Source organism: Labeo rohita, chromosome 2, assembly GCF_022985175.1.
Source record: "Labeo rohita strain BAU-BD-2019 chromosome 2, IGBB_LRoh.1.0, whole genome shotgun sequence".
Lineage (NCBI taxonomy): Eukaryota > Metazoa > Chordata > Actinopteri > Cypriniformes > Cyprinidae > Labeo > Labeo rohita.
In genome coordinates this window covers 9896507-9915891 of record NC_066870.1, presented here as the reverse complement: position 1 = coordinate 9915891, position 19385 = coordinate 9896507, and the positions used below count along the sequence as shown (strand labels likewise).

Genomic DNA, 19385 nt, shown 5'->3' with positions numbered 1-19385 from the left:
AATAACGGTATGTAATTTTCTCACAATTTCTCAGGTTAAGTTGATGGTCAACTGATTATCCTAAAGGTTAGGAGAATTATATAATATAAAAAATATCTGTAATACTTTCTCCACTTACAGTGATCAAAGGTAAATCTGTAAATATTTTATTTCAACAGCACTAACAATAGTTAGGTTGCTTACCATTGCTTACAATGACTCTTCTGTACTCCTACTGGTGTTAGCTTTAATCAATTGCAGCTGAGTATCTTAGCTAATACACTAGAACATCTGTTTATATTACTGTCTACCTTGCAGATAAAGCACATTGAGCATAGAGCTTTAATCTACTGTCACTCATACATTACGTTAACAAAAACGTATCTAATAGTTTTAATATCATTTCAATAATTATCTCAATTACACACATGAACTAAAGTTAATTAAAAATAAGCATCTGCTTATGCATGCTTACAAAACAATTTGCAAGTGAGGTAGCAGAGGCAATGTCCCTCATATAAACCACAAATTGTCTGGATTTTCTGCAGTATGATGTTCACTAATGCTGCACAAATGTACCTAGTGTCCATTTTATAGAACACAATATATCCGTTATTTTAATACGTACAGGAAGGTTACATTTTAACAGGTTTACTAGAAATGTGACTGTCCAAATGTTCAGAAAATGGGCTTAAAAAGGTTAGCAAAATATTATGAATGGACTTCAAGTAAATTAGAATACACAAACAACATTTGGTCTAACTGTGTAACATGTATGAAACTAATCACGAGGTGCCTTTCTAGTTAATTAACAAGTAACATAACAACAATAAACAGCAATAGTTCAGTCAGGACCACTCTGTTTGATTGAGATTGAGAGGTCCTTAACATTATTTTGCCGGCATGCTTTGCTCTGAAGGGTTCAGATTCTGAGCTGTCCACAAAACCTCACTGAGGTTTGAAACCCATAAAGCCTAATGCAATTACCAAATTTTTTAATGTGCAACAGATATCAAATTTCATGCAGAAGTGATACTTCTGATAAAATAAGATTAAGCAATGATTAGCTGATGGATGATTTCCGTGGACAAGACGCTAAGTGATGATGCCTGCATAAAGAGAAGTAGGGGATGGAGGAGGTTAAGCTATGTCTGTGCCACAGACTAAGGTAAGAGTGAGTACGGATGAACTTATCTAATTGTAGTGGGAGGAGTTATAATCAGCTGAGCTTCAGCTGATGCTGGCTTTCATGACATGGTCTGCCTGAACTATGTCGGAGCTTCATTCATCACTCAAACTACATGGCCATCAACAGGGAGATGTCTTACCCTAAACAAATGGGCATAAAAAATATCATCTTATTCCTCTTAATATATTCAGTTTATTTTGATGACTCCTTATTCAATATTCTTTAAGATAGTATTTCTGGAGTGTATTGACGTTTCTGTGTCCAAATATGTTAGGGATATGTTTGGGATTAGGTCATATCAGGGCTGGACATCTGTGCCAAAAGTGGTAGTAGGTTTCTCTAGTTCACCCCAGTTGTATGTTCCACTAATAGGATCTGGTAAATCACGTGAAATTGGCATATCACAGTTATCTGGGTAGAGCAGGAAGCCAGAGAGGGTACTGCAGCTCTCACTACTGCAATACATACCATTGGAATCAGCATCCCTCACCAGTAGCCAAACTTCATCACCCATGATAAGATGCAGGACAACCTGTTGAGAAGTTGTACCAAAACCTATTGACCCTGTACTTTTGACGATAGGTCTGAAGTTGTGGAAGAGCCCCACTTTGAGCAGTTTTGTTGAAAACAGCCAAGTGGTAGTTGATGACATAGGTACCATTGACAGGAGCCCTGTAAATTCCTTTAAATGAATCAAAGTTAAATCCTCTGTTGTAAAATACATTAGTGAAAGGAACTGGAAAATCTGGCTGTGGGTTATTGCTGCTTAGTGCAGCAAAAAAAACAGACTGGATTGCTAAAGAACAAGGGCCAGGAGCACCCATTACCCCAGGATCCCCTTTTTCCCTTGTCTCCATTTACCCCTGCTGCGCCTTGATGGCCAGTGTCTCCATTACTACCTTTTAGTCCTGGAATTCCGATCGTTCCATTTTCACCGTCTTTTCCATCCCTGCAGTGACATTCCCCCCCTTTCACCCTGGTCTCCTTTCTAGCCATTTAAACCTGGGGCTTCATGTGGACCATCGTCCCCCAAATCTCCTTTCTGGCCCTTCGATCCAGAACTTCCTCCTAACCCTGGAAGTCCTCTTCCCGCTGTCATGCCAGGTTGGCCACGCTCTCCTGGAGATCCCTGGATTGAGTAACAAATTGCTGGACACTGTCCAGACTCACCAGGTGAGCCCTGCTGTCCTTGATTTCCATCCACACCCCTGTCCCCTTTATCACCTGGGACAGGATGTTTAGCAAGTTGGTGATACTATTTTTTTACAATTTTGTTTAAATTGCTAAAAATGTTAACCAACTTACCCCTGGGGCCTCGCTGTCCTTTAAGTCCTTTTAAGCCAGATGGACCCAGGTCCCCTTTTTCACCAAAATCACCTATTTGACCTTTCATGAGAAAAAAAGAAAGCATAATTGGTGAGGCTGTATCAACGGTATGCATTTCAGTTGACTCTATATTAAGCAAACTGTATGAGTAAGAGCTGGTTTAATCAGTCTTCAGAAAAAAAGTGACTATGCTTACCCAATAAACCCTGAGTGACCCTGAAAGCCTGGCAAGCCTCTTATTCCTGGACTAGCTGGAAAACCTATAACAAGGAAACAAAAGAAAATCTACTGTGCAAGTACTGTGGTATTATATCTATACAATGTGAGTGTTGAGAATTGATTCAAACGAATAACCTGGCAATCCCCTATCTCCTTTGTCCCCCTTTGGAAAACTGGGACCCCCTTTACATTGCAAGCAAACACAGAACCAAGGCATTTGATGCATGGGTGGAGGCACTGGTGCCTCAAGGAGAATGTCACAGTATGAAAGGTCTGGTTGTTGTAAATGTTATAAATTCACAATAATCTGTTCATCCCATGGATTTAGAGCACTGGGTGTGAAGTTGTTAATAATTCTATAAATTGTAATGATTCCTTTCTTTCTTTCTTTCTTTCTTTCTTCCTTTCTTTCTTTCTTTTTATTTATTTATTTATTTTTTTTAATATGTTTTTTATTAGAAATCACACCTTTTGTCTATTAAAACTAATATTGCTACTATAAGCACTTACAGGTGCATCCTAAAAAAATTACAATACTGTGAAAAAGCTCATTTTTTGTTTATAACTTATTTTAAAAAAACATTAGCAATGAAACTTCCATATATTCTAGATTCATTACATGTGAAGTAAAACTTTGCTAATGTTTTTTTGTTTTGTTTTAATTTTGATGATTAGAGCTTACAGCTCATGAATGTCAAAAATCCAATATCTCAAAATATTAGAATATTTACATTTGAGTTTCATTAAATGTCCATCCCTACAGTATTAATTCCAGGTATCTCTTGTTCTTTGAAACCACAATAATGGGGAAAATGGCTGACTAGGCAATGGTTCAGAAGACAATCATTGACACCCTCCACAAAGAGGGTAAGTCACAGAAGGTCATTACTGAAAGGGGTGGCTGTTTACAGAGTGCTGTATCAAAGCATTTTAAATGTAAATTTGACTGGAAGGAAGAAATTGGTAAAGGTGCACAAGCAACAGGGATGACCGTAAGCTTGAGAACACTGTCAAGCAAAGCCGATTCAAACACTTGGGAGAGCTTTACAAGGAGTGGACTGAAGCCGGAGTCAGCGCATCAAGAGTCACTACGCTCAATCATCTTCAGGAAAAGGGCTATCAAACCGCTTCTGAAACAGAAACAGAGTCAGAAGCATCTTACCTGGACTAAGGAGAAAAGTAACTGGACTGTTGCTCAGTGTTCCAAAGTCCTCTTTTCAGATAAAAGTAAATTTGGCATTTCATGTTGAAATCATGATCCCAGAGTCTGGAGGAAGATTGGAGAGGCACAGAATCCAAGCTTCTTGAAGTCCAGTGTGAAGTTTCTGAAGTCAGTGATGATTTGGGGTATCGGGACGTCTGCTGGAACAGCAGAGAATCTATGGGATATTTTCAAGAGAAAGATGAGAAACAGTCGATCCAACAAGAAGAGCTGAAGGCTGAATAGTGCCTCAGCAATGCCACAGACCGATCGCTTCCATTGAGTATTGAGTGCATAAATGAATATACTTTAAAGAACTTTTTTGTTCTGCAAATCCGTTTTTTGATTGATCTTAGGAAATATTCTAATATTTTGAAATACTGGATTTTTGACTTTTATGAGCTGTAAGCTCTAATCATCAAAATTAAAACAACAAAAACTTTACATTTACATTACATGTTTTACTTTACATGTAATGAATCTAGAATGTATGAAAGTTTCAGTTTTTGAAATAAGCTACAAACAAAAAATGAACTTTTTCACAATATTCAAATTTTTTGAGATTTACCTGTATATCCACTTTTTCAAATAAAAGACAAACACAACACCATAAAGCAAAATTGTAGAATTCATTTTTGACAACTATCAAATACACTTACAATTTGGAAGAAGTCTCATCATCTGGGTGAAGCACTTACAGACTGAACAGTAAAACTAAGGGCACTGATCAATTTATAAGTGGTGTCTAAACAGTCTTTGAGAACATGACCCTCTCCCCATAGGCTTCCAAACAAAGCAGAGAAGCTGGATATAATATCACATTATACCTAGCATAGTATAGGGCCCCTGCATGAAAAATGACCTCATCAGAGATTGACAGCATGGTCTGGAAAGTGATAATCAAAATAATAGTGAACCAACAAGTGTCTCTCACTCTTTTCATCTCTTCTTTGTTCCTAAAAGGACCTGGCCAGTGTTCAGATAAGATGCTCCAGAATGAAAGTGAACCCTTTGAGAAAATTGATGTTACAAGACTATATATTTTGTGTCCTCGTTCAGACAGGATTTTAAGATTGGTGAGTGAAAGTGCTCCCAATTTCCCTTACCAGTCTGACAATTATTTTTCAAGGTACTGAAGGTTTTGCAAGGTTATGCGGATGCAGATAGGGTAACTGAATAAGTTTAAATCACATTTCTCATTAGTGTCAGGTACATTTTGAAAGTTGGTGACTGAAAGTAGGATTTTGTTTATTTCATTGTTTGACTGATTTTCTATAAGTTTTTCAAAAAAATCTCAAAACACTTGTAGTTATTTAATTTTTGAGTAAAACAAACAATATTTGAAAAACAAGGAAACTTACACCAATTCACGTTTGGGCAAAGAAAACACCAAAAATGTGTTTCCTTAACAGCTCATTTTTCCGCTTATGCATGCAACCTGTTACTGCTTTATTCATACAACTCATTATGAATCCAACAGTACATTGGAAACTGAGCCACTGGTACAATGTCTTAACAGAAAGGAACACAACACAAGATGAATGGCTATCCCTATTATGTGCCCTAATTTCCACACCCTTAGCCACAAATACAGTATGTCCCCATGTGGCATGTTTCTGTATAGCCTAGATGAAAGTGTGTTGTACTCATTTGCCTGTCCCAAAGAAACTTTGCTCACTCATGTTTTATTAACAGAAAATATCAACCTTTTCTTAAACTATTCATATTTTCTGTTTGACAGTCTTACAGAACAAGACCATTCTGCTAGCGATCCGTTTGGATATACAGACATCAAACCTTTTAAAAAAAATCAATCAATTAATTAGTCCAGTTAATTGGACAATTATAATGCAGTTGTAATACAGTAATCACAGATTATTGTTGCACTATAAAATTAGTTACTATAAAGCTGCTTGGTATATTGCATGCATGTTGGTCCCATTGTGATGTTAAGCCTTGTTTATGTTTCAAATAAAAGGGTGTGCTGACAGCTTTATTTTAGTATACTATATCAGTATCATATAGCTATGTTGTATGCAGATTATATGCAGTATTCCTATGTTAGCGAAAGAGAGTGCGAGAATGTGTGACCCATTGTGCAACACAAATGAGGTCAGTTTAAATGCTTTTGCTAATCAAAATGTAGGTTATGTGTGTACTGAGGAAAAGAAAACAATGTGGGGCAATTTGTACAAATACTGTACCATGTATGTATGTCATAGTTAAAATATAAAATATATATATATATATATATATATATATATATATATTAATGCTATAAGAACATTAAATTCATTTGATTGAAAATGCATTATTACAGAAAATACATCAAAAAAAGAAATGACAAGTGAAATTTCAATCTTTCACCAATCATAAGTGATTAAACCACAAATGTAGTGGGTGCAAGTGGACAGAGAGCAGATGAGAATGCAGGAGCATTCAGACTGTGGACTCTTAGTAAACAGAGTTAGTTAGTCATTAACACACTCTAAACACCACATTCTCCATTCTCCATTCCTGTTCCTTTCTTATTTTTCAAAATGTAAGTAAACATTTTTTATAATTATTGAGTATTAGTTAAAAACTGCAAACGTAAAGTACTGATTATCTCACTCTTTTACCTTGTGAATTATATTAATGTACTCAGAAAATTTCTGTTATGATTGATCTTAGCAACTTTTATTTGTTCAGTGAAAGGTTTGTTGGAGTTCAGTTAACTTACTAAAGGCTGTTCGTGTGGGCTGTGCTGTCCTGTTGGGTTAAAGACAAAGCAGAGACAAATTAATGTTTAATGTTTAATAATTTCAATGTTTTTAATTCATGTGTCTTCCAATGTAGTTCTTATCTAAGAGAAAAATCTGGCCTCTAACTACCCCGTTGATATTTTGAAATACGGTAAGAATGATTTTTTGTGTGTTAGTATTTTCTACAGTGTGAACTTTTGCGCTTTGAATGTAAGTAATCATCCATGTATCTCTAACCAAATGATTACTTTAAATTACATAAAATGTTCAAATCTAAAACATGCTCAATATGCAGGTGTAATTCAAGATTTTTGTCTTGCTGTATTTATAGGATCTGTTGCCATGATGAGGAGTCTCTTCTTCTGTATCTCAGTACTGGTTGTATGTTGGTCTGATGGGGCTCTCTGCAAGTCAGGTATGAGGTCAATAGACCTGTAGAATTTATAAACAGTTGCAAAGCGTATGTATTATATGTATGAATTTGTCTAAAGCTAAGTGTTCTTTTGAAAATGTAAACATTTAAGGAAATTCAGAGTATTTGTGCCACATTAAAATGTAGCTTGGGCTTATTATTGATTGTGTCTTATCAAATCAGTGCAATATGCATGACACCATTAATGTTACTTTATGTATGTACTGTATGTATGTATGTATGTATGTATGTATTTGTCAACAGCACTTTTATCAAATAATGATAAAAAACAGAAGCTGCTAAAAATATACTGATGTTTTCAAAGTCCTCAAAAACAACAGATGAATTTTCATTATTGCCCCTTATATTGTAAAAAATCATGAAAATATTTTAAATACTTTTATATTAGGTTCTGTGATGCACTATATTTCTTGAGCAAAATTAGATGAGCATGTAAAAAAAAAATGAGGGGGAAGGGGCTGAATCAGAGGAGTAGTAATGTAGTAAGATGTGGATTATGGTTTGAAGTTATAAATATACTAATTACATGAAACAACAAAAATATTTCAAGGCACTCGCATGGTTATAAAAAGCCTTTAATAAACTGGGCTAAGACATTAAAAACATTAAAAGAGTGGATTTGCTTGATACTCTTTACTACACATTACTACACAAGCATTCTTTAAACTATTGACAATCAGTGGATCATCAAAACAGTTGGTTTTACATACAATACAATGCAATAGTGACATTCATAATTATTACAGAAATGGTAAAAAAAAAAATTCTTAATTTGACTCACATTGTAAAAGACATTTCAGTCTATTCCCACCTCTTATGGTGCATGGAATAGGGTTGATTCCCAGTTCCAAGGGAGCTGTCATTAGTATTTAATTATGTTAAAAGAAAAGAAAAGAAAAGAAAAGAATTATAATTGGGCACATACAGATGCCAGACTTTTAAAGATTTAACGTTTTAAAGGTCAGACTCTAGGATTGTAGCAGTAGAAGGATGCTCTGAAAATTGTATACTCATGTTTGTGCCATTAATTCCTGAAATTAAGCATTTAACTTGCGAATAAATGCCACTCAGCAGACACAGTTCATTCTTAATGAATTATCCCTTTAGTTTTTGTAGTACGCAATAGGCTTAAAAGCCGTTTGGAAACCTACCCTCTGTCCGTTGCTCTTCCTTATCAGCCTTGTGTCTATTTTGGTCAGCATTTTCTAGCAGCCCAAAAGCACACATGCTCCTGCGTTCAAAAAGAGCCAACACTTTTATGGAGGAAATAAAGGCTCCATCATTGGAGCGGGAATGTAGGGAGGAACTGTGCGATTTTGAAGAAGCAAGGGAAATCTTTACTACGAGGGAAGCCACGGTTGGTCATGTCACCATTTTACTGTAGTATTTTTTTCCCCTTAAATTATGATCCACTAACTGATCTTTTTGTCTTGCAGTTGGAATTCTGGACGGCATATAAAGGTTAGTTATGTCTGTCTTTGGAGCTCTTTAAGGCATGATAACTGCTGTTACTTATTAGTTGTTCTGCACCCTTAGATGGAAACCAGTGTGACTCGAATCCGTGTGTTCATGGGAAGTGTGTGGACCTGTTACAAGATTACTCCTGCATCTGCAACACTGGATTTGAAGGGAAACGCTGTGACCTGCGTGAGCCTCTTGTTTCTCATACATTTTACATGTTCAAAAGTTTGTGTCCCCTTGTTAAAATGCTATTTACATTACATAATTTGATCAGTGTCATAGATATAGTGTTATCATTGTTATCATTATTAGGGTCCCAGTCCAAAAAGGGGGTAAGGCCCGACTGAAAGTTTTTGCATTTTGGGGCCCTTAACATACTCAAAAACTCTTGAAATTTGGCCCATCAGGGCTGGAGAAAAGGTCACATTGGGGGGGTCACTGGGGGGCCCATGGTACATCCTTTAATAAGTCCATTTCGACAAGCTCTGTAAGGCACACCAAAATTCATGCACACATAGATCTCATCAGCCCAAACAACTTTCATGCTGACAGTTAATGTTCCGCTCAACAGAAAGTAGGCTTGATATGCTCGTCCTAGGGTTTTCATCTGATCACTACCAAACTCTTTCAAAGTGATCGCAAAACACTGAGGATGTTAAGTCAAGTCACCTTTATTTATATAATGCTTTCTACAGTTTTATACAGCTTTACAGTGTTAAACAGGAAAACACATAATGTAGGAGAACAATAGTAAACAGTCAATTTTCAGTCAGTTCATTGATGATTCAGTGATGTCATTATCCAGCTCAGTTCAGTTCTGTTCAATAAGTGTTTGTGCAATCAAGGTGACAATATTGCCAGAATTAAAGCAAGACGAAGGCGACAGTAGCAAGTAAGTAAAACTGCATCACTGTGGAAGTAAACTGTTTTCTGGTAATGTGTTAGACTTCCTGTTCATAATCTGCCATAGAGAAATAACGAGAAGAATATTGAAGTGCCGTAAACGGTAAAACCGTTATGTGTTATGTGTATCCCAGGTTAAAGATATGGGTCTTTAATCTAGATTTAAACTGACAGAGTGTGTCTACCTACAGTGCTAGGTAGATTGTTCCAGAGTTCCTAAATAGGAAAAGGATCTGCTGCCCACAGTTGATTTTGTTATTCTAGGTATTATCAAATGGCAAGAGTTGAGATTGCAGCGGACATGAAGGACTATAATGCGATAAGAGCTCACTCAAGTAGTGAGGTTGCAAAATTGCAAAAGGATTTTTGATATCTCGAACGGTTTGGCCATAGCGAGGCAACAGATTTATGGTGAAAACAGGAAGTGTGTTATAACTTCTGCATACATTGACTGATTTTTCAGCAGTTTGTTCATTGATGGACTCTGATCACGTAGACGTGACTATTATAAGTCAAAGTTATATCGCCACCAACTGGCAGCAGGAAGCGTCAATTTTTTAAAATGCTTTTAAATCACCATGCTATTTTTACCTGATTTGCTTCAAACTTCATCAAAAAATTTTAGCACACAGCAGATGTGAAACTGCGAAGGGGTTTTTAAGGGGTTATTATGAGGAAACATGCTTAGTTTAATGAATTTCTTATGCTCTGGGGCCTAACAGTAAATTATAAACTTTTAGCAATTTCTACTGACAGAAAACTGTAATACTAAGATTGTCCACTAGATAGGGTCATAGGATAAAAAATCTGTATTGTATTGTCTATATATCTTCATATAATTATTTCACAAATGCTTTTAGATCATTAAATGTTCATTTAAGTTATATACACTGACCAAAATTATAAACGCAACACTTGTTTTTTCCCCCAATTTTCATGAGCTGAACTCAAAGATCTAAGACTTTTTCTATGTACACAAAAGGCCTATTTCTTTAAAATATTGTTCACAAATCTGGCTAAATCTGTGTTAGTGAGCACCTCTCCTTTGCCAAGATAATCCATCCACCTCACAGGTGTGGCATATCAAGATGCTGATTAGACAGCATGATTAATGTGCAGGCGTGCCTTAGGCTGGCCACAATAAAAGGCCACTCTAAAATATGCAGTTTTATCACACAGCACAATGCCACAGATGTCGCAAGTTTTGAGGGAGCGTGCAATTGGCATGCTGACTGCAGGAATGTCCACCAGATCTGTTGCCCGTGAATTGAATGTTCATTTCTCTACCATAAGCCGTCTCCAAAGACGTTTCAGAGAATTTGGTAATACATCCAACTGGCCTCACAATGGCAGACCATGTGTAAACCACACCAGCCCAGGACCTCCACATCCAGCATCTTCACCTCCAAGATTGTCTGAGACCAGCCACCCAGACAGCTGCTGCAACAACGGTTTGCATAACCAAAGAATTTCTGCACAAACTATTAGAAACCATCTCAGGGAAGCTCATCTGCATGCTCGTCGTCCTCATCGGGGTCTCGACCTGACTGCAGTTCATTGTTGTAACCAACTTGAGTGGGCAAATGCTCACATTCAATGGCGTCTGGCACTTTGGAGAGGTGTTCTCTTCACGGATGAATCCCGGTTTTCACTGTACAGGGCAGATGGCAGACAGCGTGTATGGCGTTGTGTGGGTGAGCGGTTTGCTGATGTCAATGTTGTGGATCGAGTGGCCCATGGTGGCATGTTATGGGAAGGCATATGTTATAGACAACGAACAAAGGGGCATTTTATTGATGGCATTTTGAATGCACAGAGATACCGTGACGAGATCCTGAGGCCCGTTGTTGTGCCATTCATCCATGACCATCACCTCATGTTGCAGCATGATAATGCACAGCCCCATGTTGCAAGGATCTGTACACAATTCCTAGAAGCTGAAAACATCCCAGTTCTTGCATGGCGAGCATACTCATCAGACATGTGACCCACTGAGCATGTTTGGGATGCTCTGGATCGGCATATACGACAGCGTGTTCCAGTTCCTGCCAATATCCAGCAACTTCGCACAGCCATTGAAGAGGAGTGGGCCAACATTCCACAAGCCACAATCAACAACCTGATAAACTCTATGCGAAGAAGATGTGTTGCACTGCGTGAGGCAAATGGTGGTCACACCAGATACTGACTGGTTTTGCCCCCCCTCTTGGCAAAGGAGAAGTGCTCACTAACACAGATTTAGACAGATTTGTGAACAATATTTGAGAGAAATAGGCCTTTTGTGTACATAGAAAAAGTCTAAGATTTGAGTTCAGCTCAGGAAAAATGTGGACAAAAACAAAAGTGTTGCGTTTATAATTTTGGTCAATATATATATGTAACTTTGAATTTTTCAGAAAAACCACTTATTGAAACTCCTAGATGGTTTGTCCGATTTTTACCAAAATTGGCTCAAATCATCTTCAGACAATGCTGGCCAAAAGTTATCAAAAGCTTTTTGATATCCTAAACTGTTTTCATAAAGCGTGTTAACAAATTTTACGAAATTTGCACAAAAATGGACATGAGGCTATATCTTCACAATGCGTTAGCGCAGAGGTCTCAAACTCAATTCCTGGAGGGCCGCAGCTCTGCAGAATTTAGCTCCAACCAGCTTCAACTCACACCTGCTTAGAGTTTTTAGTAATCCTGAAGACCTTGATTAGCTGGATCAGGTGTGTTTGATTAGGGTTGGAGCGAAAATGTGCAGAGCTGTGGCCCTCCAGGAATTGAGTTTGAGACCACTGCGTTAGCGGATTCTGACCAAACATGGTCATACCTGAAGGCACATGAATCTTTAAAAAATAAAAAATAAAAATAAATAAATAAATACTTATAGATAGGAATACAACTGGAAAGGTGAATGTAAGTGTTGATAGATAGATAGATAGATAGATAGATAGATAGATAGATAGATTTGTATTTAACCACAACAAAACAAATAGTGTGAATCCCTTTGCCCTTCCTACATTTTGTCTGCTTGGTCAGTGTTTTTTGATATGCTGTGTAACAGCTGATTTGGGGCATTTAATAGCGGATGTCTTGAGTTACAGAACAGTGGTGTGTGTTGAGGTCATGGTGATAAATGTCCTGACAGCAGTTCTGTGGTTTGCCCTCAGGCAGGACAGCCACTAACTGCTCTTTGAACAATGGGGATTGTGATCATGAATGTTACGAGAGTGAGGATGGTCTCAGGCGCACATGCACTTGTATTAAAGGATACCAACTACAAGACAACTCTAGGAAATGTATTGCCAAAAGTAAGTTATCTTAACAAAATGCAAATATAAACAGTATAGTTTGTGCATATCACAAATAAACTACACATTGGTGATTTTATATCCACAGTGCACAAATTAATGTTTAGATATTTGCATTTGTACCCAAGACTGTACTTCTGTGGGCTGATTAACAGTCATATAATTGATATTATTAGAAGTACATCTGCATTAAAAATATATTAGAAAACTATTAAAAACATATATCTTCAGATAATATAATTTGGTAGATGAATTATGATCTATGTGCAACTTTGTCATTTACAGATGAAGCTTCGTGTGGCCAGATTCGGATCGCAAAGTCATCCTATATTAATAAGCCTATAGTAGGTTTACAGCCGTGGGTTATAGGAGGTACAGTTGGCAAAAAGGGAGAGAGTCCTTGGCAGGTATTTGTGATTCATATGTATTATCTGTGTAATCATATGTAATAATGTCAAATGTTTTATCACAGCTAATCCTGACAGATATTATATATTATACCAAATATTCCACCAGAGCATATTTTGTGCTCAAGTATAAATAAAACGAAACATTTGTGTATTCTGTAGGCTCTTATACTCAATCATTTGGGCAAGTTTCATTGTGGTGGAGCTCTGATTGATGAAAACTGGGTTCTTACTGCTGCTCACTGCCTAGAGACAAGTACAAGATTCAGTGTCAGGCTGGGTATGTAAGACATTTTCTTTCAGTGTAAGACTTTTATCCTCCTCTATATTTTATGTTTTTAGAAGATGCATTACTATAGCAATTTACCAAAAAAAAAGTGCATACATGACAATTACTAGAACACATAGCTGAGAGTGATGTATACTAAGCTTAGGCCTCAGAAGTGAAAAGGAATGCCAAAAGATACTCCAGATAGTGTTATGTTCCATTCAACAGCATATTTATTTCACCCATGGTGTCCCAACTATTTGATGGATAGCACTGAAATAAGTGTCCTGAGAAATCACACTTTGTTTCTGTGACAGTCTGTCTCTGTAAACAACAATGAAAACAACAACAAAAAGAATCAGAAATTAAACTTCCCTTTTTAAATAATAAAGCTTAGCCTCTCTGGCTTTGAATTCTGATTGTATGGCTGTCTCTCCAGGCGACTACGACCGATTTAAGATTGAAGGAACTGAGATGACTCTTCCTGTAAAACAACCAATTGCCCACCCACAATACAACCCTATCACTGTGGACAATGATATAGCTCTGTTGCGATTGGCCACACCAGCCAAATTTTCCACATATATACTCCCAGCATGCCTCCCTAGCCAGAACCTGGCGGAACGAATGTTGCATCGTAACGGTACCATCACAGTCGTCACTGGATGGGGGAAGGACAACGAGACCTCTCAACGGTTCAGTTCAACTCTCAACTTTATTGAAATTCCAATTATAGACAACAAAGAGTGCTCCAGGCATATGATGAACAACCTCACTCAGAACATGCTTTGTGGGGGAGTGGTGGGGCAGATCAAAGATGCTTGTGAGGGGGACAGTGGAGGTCCAATGATGACACTGTTTCATGATACATGGTTCCTAGTAGGTCTGGTGTCGTGGGGAGAAGGCTGCGGGCAAAAGGACAAACTTGGCATCTACACCAAAGTGTCCAGCTATTTGGATTGGATCGATAGCGTTCGTCAGGGGTGGGATAAAGTTTAGACACCTGCCTTTCTGTCCTGTTTGGCCTATTACAGAAAATATAAATCAGAAAAATCAATGTACTCCCTATAGTTCCTCTGGTGTATAGAGATTGACATTAATAAACACATAAATTAATGAACTTGCTCTTATTTTTCTGTTATCTGCATGTTTAGGGAAAGTAATTCTGTCAGTCAGTAAATAAAGTAGACAAATGTTACATATTATCTTTTAATGAGGCTATGAAATGAACACACACTTTCATAGTCCTGTACCCTCTATTGGGTAACATGAAAGAATCATTAATACTATAAGACAGGGCTTAACATATAGTGTTATTTAAAACATGCTAAAATACAGTTCTACGGTAAATCTACAACATTCAACAGAGACATGTTAGATTTGTTAAATGATTTAAAAAATGTAAAGATGACCTTTATGAATTTATATTAGTTTTTAAGCTGTCAGCATAATTTATATAAAATATTTAAGTATTTCTCTTTTCTGTTTTTATGTAAAGTAAATAAAATCCTACTGAGATCATCATTTAGCAGGGTAATATACAATTGTAATACTTTTAGCAATTTGGTGGTATTTTAGGTTTGTTAAAGAGATGCCTCTGAAAAAAAAAACACACTTTTGGCTTTCAGTTAAGCCAAAAAACAGTTTTCTTAGGAGCCTTAATCATGTCTTTATAATCTAAAACCAGTCAAATAAAATAAAAGCAAATTAAAATTAGAAAATGCAAATAAATAAATAAATAAAACGGAGAATAATCATTTAAGGCACATATCCTTATTATTATTATTATTATTATTACTATAAGGAATTCATAATTGGCAGCAAGCTAGAACAGTTTCATGTCTAAGGCCTTAGCTATTATTAAGCCCTGAAGGTTGAGAATGCCATATCAGAAAATGCTGGTATAAAGTTAAACTGGAGCGAGGTTGGATCTGTGCCTGGCTGACATCCTGATCTTCAGCTCCTGTTCATATCGCTCCAGCTGAGTCCAGAATCCCGGGTTTGGCTCAACTACTGATCGGGCACTTTTTACTACCTGATAAAACAAAAAGGAATTACAGAAGTAAACAATACTGAATTCTGGCACTAGAATGCTGTGGTTCTCCATTATCAATTATGTAACATTCATCAATGATTATAATATGAGTGATGTCTTGTGGCTTCCTTTATTATATTTTTTGTACCTTGTTGCCTATGTCTGCTTTTCCTTATTATAATATAAACCAATAAAGTATAAGTAACAAAGAAAAAAAAATGATAGCATATATAAATCAAGGGTAAAATACCACTTTAAAAATTTTTTAGACATAAGCTGCATGTGTCCTGACTTGAACTGTTTAATATCAGAAATCAATTTGACAAACACTATTCATACCTGGAAGGCATCTGTCAAGGTGAGACCCTGGTGCTTCATTAAATAGGCCACACAAACAGTAGCTGAGCGACTGCGTCCATTCTTACAGTACACAACAGTGCGGCCCCCCCGTTCTGCCTCACTGGCTATGGCATCAGCACAGCGGTCAAAATACTTGTACAGGTCTTCTTGAGGGTCATCATATACAGGCACACGCAAAGTGCTTACCCGCATAGAAGGAAAGGGCTGCTGCTTGGAAACATTGATACAAAGAGTGACTGCCTCCTTCTGGATGAGTTCATTGTTACAGGCTGATCGGGCATTACTGATCAGCAGACAGTCTGTAACTGTGCTTAACTCTGGCATCTCTTATTGTATGCTTGCATATATGTGACTATATGTTTGTGTATCTTAAAGGAACATCATAAGCTGTGAATAACCATTATAATCACAGGTCCATTGGGTCCTGCATTCACAGTGGAAAAATAGCTTAATATTTCATTTAATAAATGTAGGCCTTTCATTAAAGTTCTCTAGATACTAGAGTTATTACAATAGAGGTAGATGCATAGCTCAGAAGCTGAAGTATTACATATACTGCATCAGCAAGGACAATAATCAGATGTTTCAACCCAGTCTTAATGCCCTTACACAGACAAGTCTGGTGAGCTGTTGATTAAATAAGAGAAGAGAGAACATTATTTGTTTAGAGCAAACACATACAAAGGTAAAATGATAAACAGAAAAAACACTTTTGTACAGTAATTTGAATGTACAGTAAAGTAATGAAATTGTTTACTGGGCATGCTCTAACACCATGTTTTAACAGCAAAGATATGCTTAAAATAGTCTTATACCCTCATTCAATCATGACATAAACACTGAGCTCAGATTAAGAAACCATTCTGACCTGCAGATTAGGCGCGGGGATGATCCTCGAAGCGGATGTGTCAGCGTCTAATCATCCTCACCACCACAATAGTCCATACGGTTGGGAAAACGTGCAGTGAACACACATGCAGCTAAGTGACCCCGCCCATTTATGTCAATAATCGCCTTCCTTTCCTTCAGTAACCAGTGTAGGTTTAAAAATAGCTCCGTGAAACCTAAATTTGACATCCAGTTGACCGAATCAAAAAAAAAGTCAAAATAACAGTCCAAACAATAATTTATCCACAGTTGTAACACAATTTGTTGGCAGTAGTATTTTGAGATATGAAAAAACAGAGATCTCATTTGCTGTTTATTTATGGCAATCGAATCATAGCCCCACCTAATGGTCAGCTGTGTATTCCAAATTTAAAGAAATAGTTTCCATTCAGTGTCATTGTATGTAAATTACATTCTCAATGTTCCTTTTATGTTTAACTGAAGATTTAACTGAAGAAAGGATGTCCATGTGTTTAGAATGAGGTGAGAGTAAGTAGATGATGACAGAATTTTTATTTCTAGGTTAACTAATCCAAATAATGAAAGAACTAAATAAATAAGCGATATTAAGTAGTAAGCATAATATAACTACTTACAAATAACGCGTAGTATGTAACAACTTTTGTTTTCTACCACAACTGACTGACAAGTAAATAAACATGCAGTGACGCACTTCTCCCGCCGATACGTCTGACGTCATTACGTCGTGACGTTGTTTCGGAGTTCAAAGCAAAGAAGATGAGAGGAAGCCTCGAGATGGAGGCAGGGGGTTAATTTAACGCGAAAAATAGCGAATTAACGCGTACTTTGGAAAGAGTTGACATTTCATTTTCAGAAAGACAGTATAATAGTCACCACAAGGAAGAGTCGTGTGTTAAATTTAGATTAATAGACTCAGTCAGCACTGGATATTTGGGTGAGTTTCTCAAGTATTGACCGGGCGCCATTTAAACACGCTGTGCGGGAAACAGGAAAGAAATAACCACCAGCATAACCTCTCACAGCCAACACACAGCTTTCTGCTTCAGTGGACAGATTCTGCTCTCAAATAAACACTCATCTGTAAGGAGATTCTGTTCTCATTCTGGTAGACAGTGAAAATGTGGCCTGTTTATGAGGGCCTGTGGTAGCATCAGGTATTGTGTTAGCTGGCTAAAGGCTAACAGACCTCGAACTGAAGAGAGACATTTGTCGACCTCGAACAAGAAACAACAGGTATAAATTATGCCTTAGTCGCCAATTCACGTTTTGTTTTAGCGTCTACATTTAGGAGATAAATGTCTTTAATACTTCACTCATGTTTTTAAGTTTTAATACGTTTGTAATTGAGCTCTGCGTTACTACATCAGTGCTGTATGTAACACGCCACCTAAAGAAAAGACATGAAACAATTCTTATAAATGTTTTATAATTTTGTTTTATTTGTTTATTTATTTATTTTTTGCATTTACAAACCCCTCAACTTTACCCAAATACCTTAAGTTTTCTTCACATTTTTATACAGCTTTAAGTCAAGTGTACTGTATTTGCGAAAGTTATATCTACAGTATGTTTTCCATTAACCGTTTTAAAATTCAGTACTTCTATTACAGAAATACAGCTGCATTGATTTTAATCTAAAACTATTTGGCATGAAACTGCCAGATATAAGATTAACAAGATATACTGCATCTACGATCGGGTAGCGAAATGCACGTTTAGTCATACTGATAATAAAATGTGTACTCACTTTTATTCTGGTTAAAGCACTTTTTTTTTTTTTTTTTTTTTTTTTGTGGTAAGATCATTACCTTTGTGTTGATGGAGAGACTGATTACTTGTATCCAGAAAAACTGGGAACTGTTTAAATTTGCATTTTGTTTTTTAATCTTCCCTCCTTCTCACAAATTATTAGTTTGCATAAATTTTAAGGGATTTAGGGTACACTAGGAACGTGCATTTCCATGTTTTACAATACAAAAAAACAAAGTTGTTTATTGTTTTTCAACACAAAATGTAAAAATGACATTGTTTAATCATATTAATATTAACTACTCAGAGTAGATATGCAAGATTGAGTTCTTTACATGTTTTTTTGATGTTTAATGGCTTCATACTCTAGGCAGTTCAGTGCATTAAAAAAACATACAGACGATGGTCAGCACAAATAATTTTAATCTGCAAGTAAAAAAAAAAAAAAAAGGTTGAGGTCATTTAATGCAACTAGCATATGCTGGCAGCCTCCCAATTTGGCTGGCATCTACTGAATGACACAGAAATTTGCTCAGCTTGTTTTTATTTACTTGCGACTCACCAGTTGATAATCTTTGTTCCAGAAGTGTTTTTCCCCTCCTTAATGTTGTTGTTTTATCACACACACTCTTGAGTAAATTAATACATTTTTTCGTTAGTGTTTGCTTGTGTTTTGTGTTGTTTTCCCGGAAGCATTTTCCTAGGCATTCGCAGCATCATTCACTCATATAACACTGACTATTTTTAAAAGTTTAGTACACACATACCCTACAGTAGGTATTTGACCCAAGTCAACTCTACTGGTGTCTTGTATCGAGAGAAGTAATCCATCACTGAGATCTCATTTTTATTGTGTTAGAGCTACATCAAAAAATTGAACTAATTTTTTTATTTTATTATTTTTTTTTTTTTTTGTAGGAAAACAAAATGTTACAGAATGCA

At 36.6% G+C, this 19385-nt stretch overlaps 2 protein-coding genes and 1 pseudogene across 2 annotated transcripts; 1 reads left to right on the top strand and 2 right to left on the bottom strand.

Moving 5' to 3' along the window:
- Positions 1–1466: 1466 nt before the first annotated feature.
- LOC127177443 (otolin-1-like) lies at positions 1467–2561 on the bottom strand (annotated as a pseudogene).
- Positions 2562–6300: 3739 nt separating this feature from the next.
- proca (protein C (inactivator of coagulation factors Va and VIIIa), a) lies at positions 6301–14549 on the top strand. The gene is made up of 10 exons (XM_051122316.1): positions 6301–6456; positions 6753–6809; positions 6990–7073; positions 8291–8448; positions 8528–8552; positions 8628–8738; positions 12614–12754; positions 13040–13161; positions 13324–13441; positions 13869–14549. Exons 3-10 carry the CDS (start codon positions 7001–7003, stop codon positions 14426–14428), a joined length of 1308 nt encoding a protein of 435 aa, XP_050978273.1. The 5' UTR covers positions 6301–6456; positions 6753–6809; positions 6990–7000; the 3' UTR covers positions 14429–14549.
- dusp28 (dual specificity phosphatase 28) lies at positions 14383–17392 on the bottom strand. Its single transcript, XM_051122377.1, has 4 exons — positions 17309–17392; positions 16693–16888; positions 15804–16451; positions 14383–15464 (listed from the first exon to the last, which is right to left on the bottom strand). Exons 3-4 carry the CDS (start codon positions 16146–16148, stop codon positions 15339–15341), a joined length of 471 nt encoding a protein of 156 aa, XP_050978334.1. The 5' UTR covers positions 16149–16451; positions 16693–16888; positions 17309–17392; the 3' UTR covers positions 14383–15338.
- Between the last annotated feature and the right edge of the window lie 1993 nt (positions 17393–19385).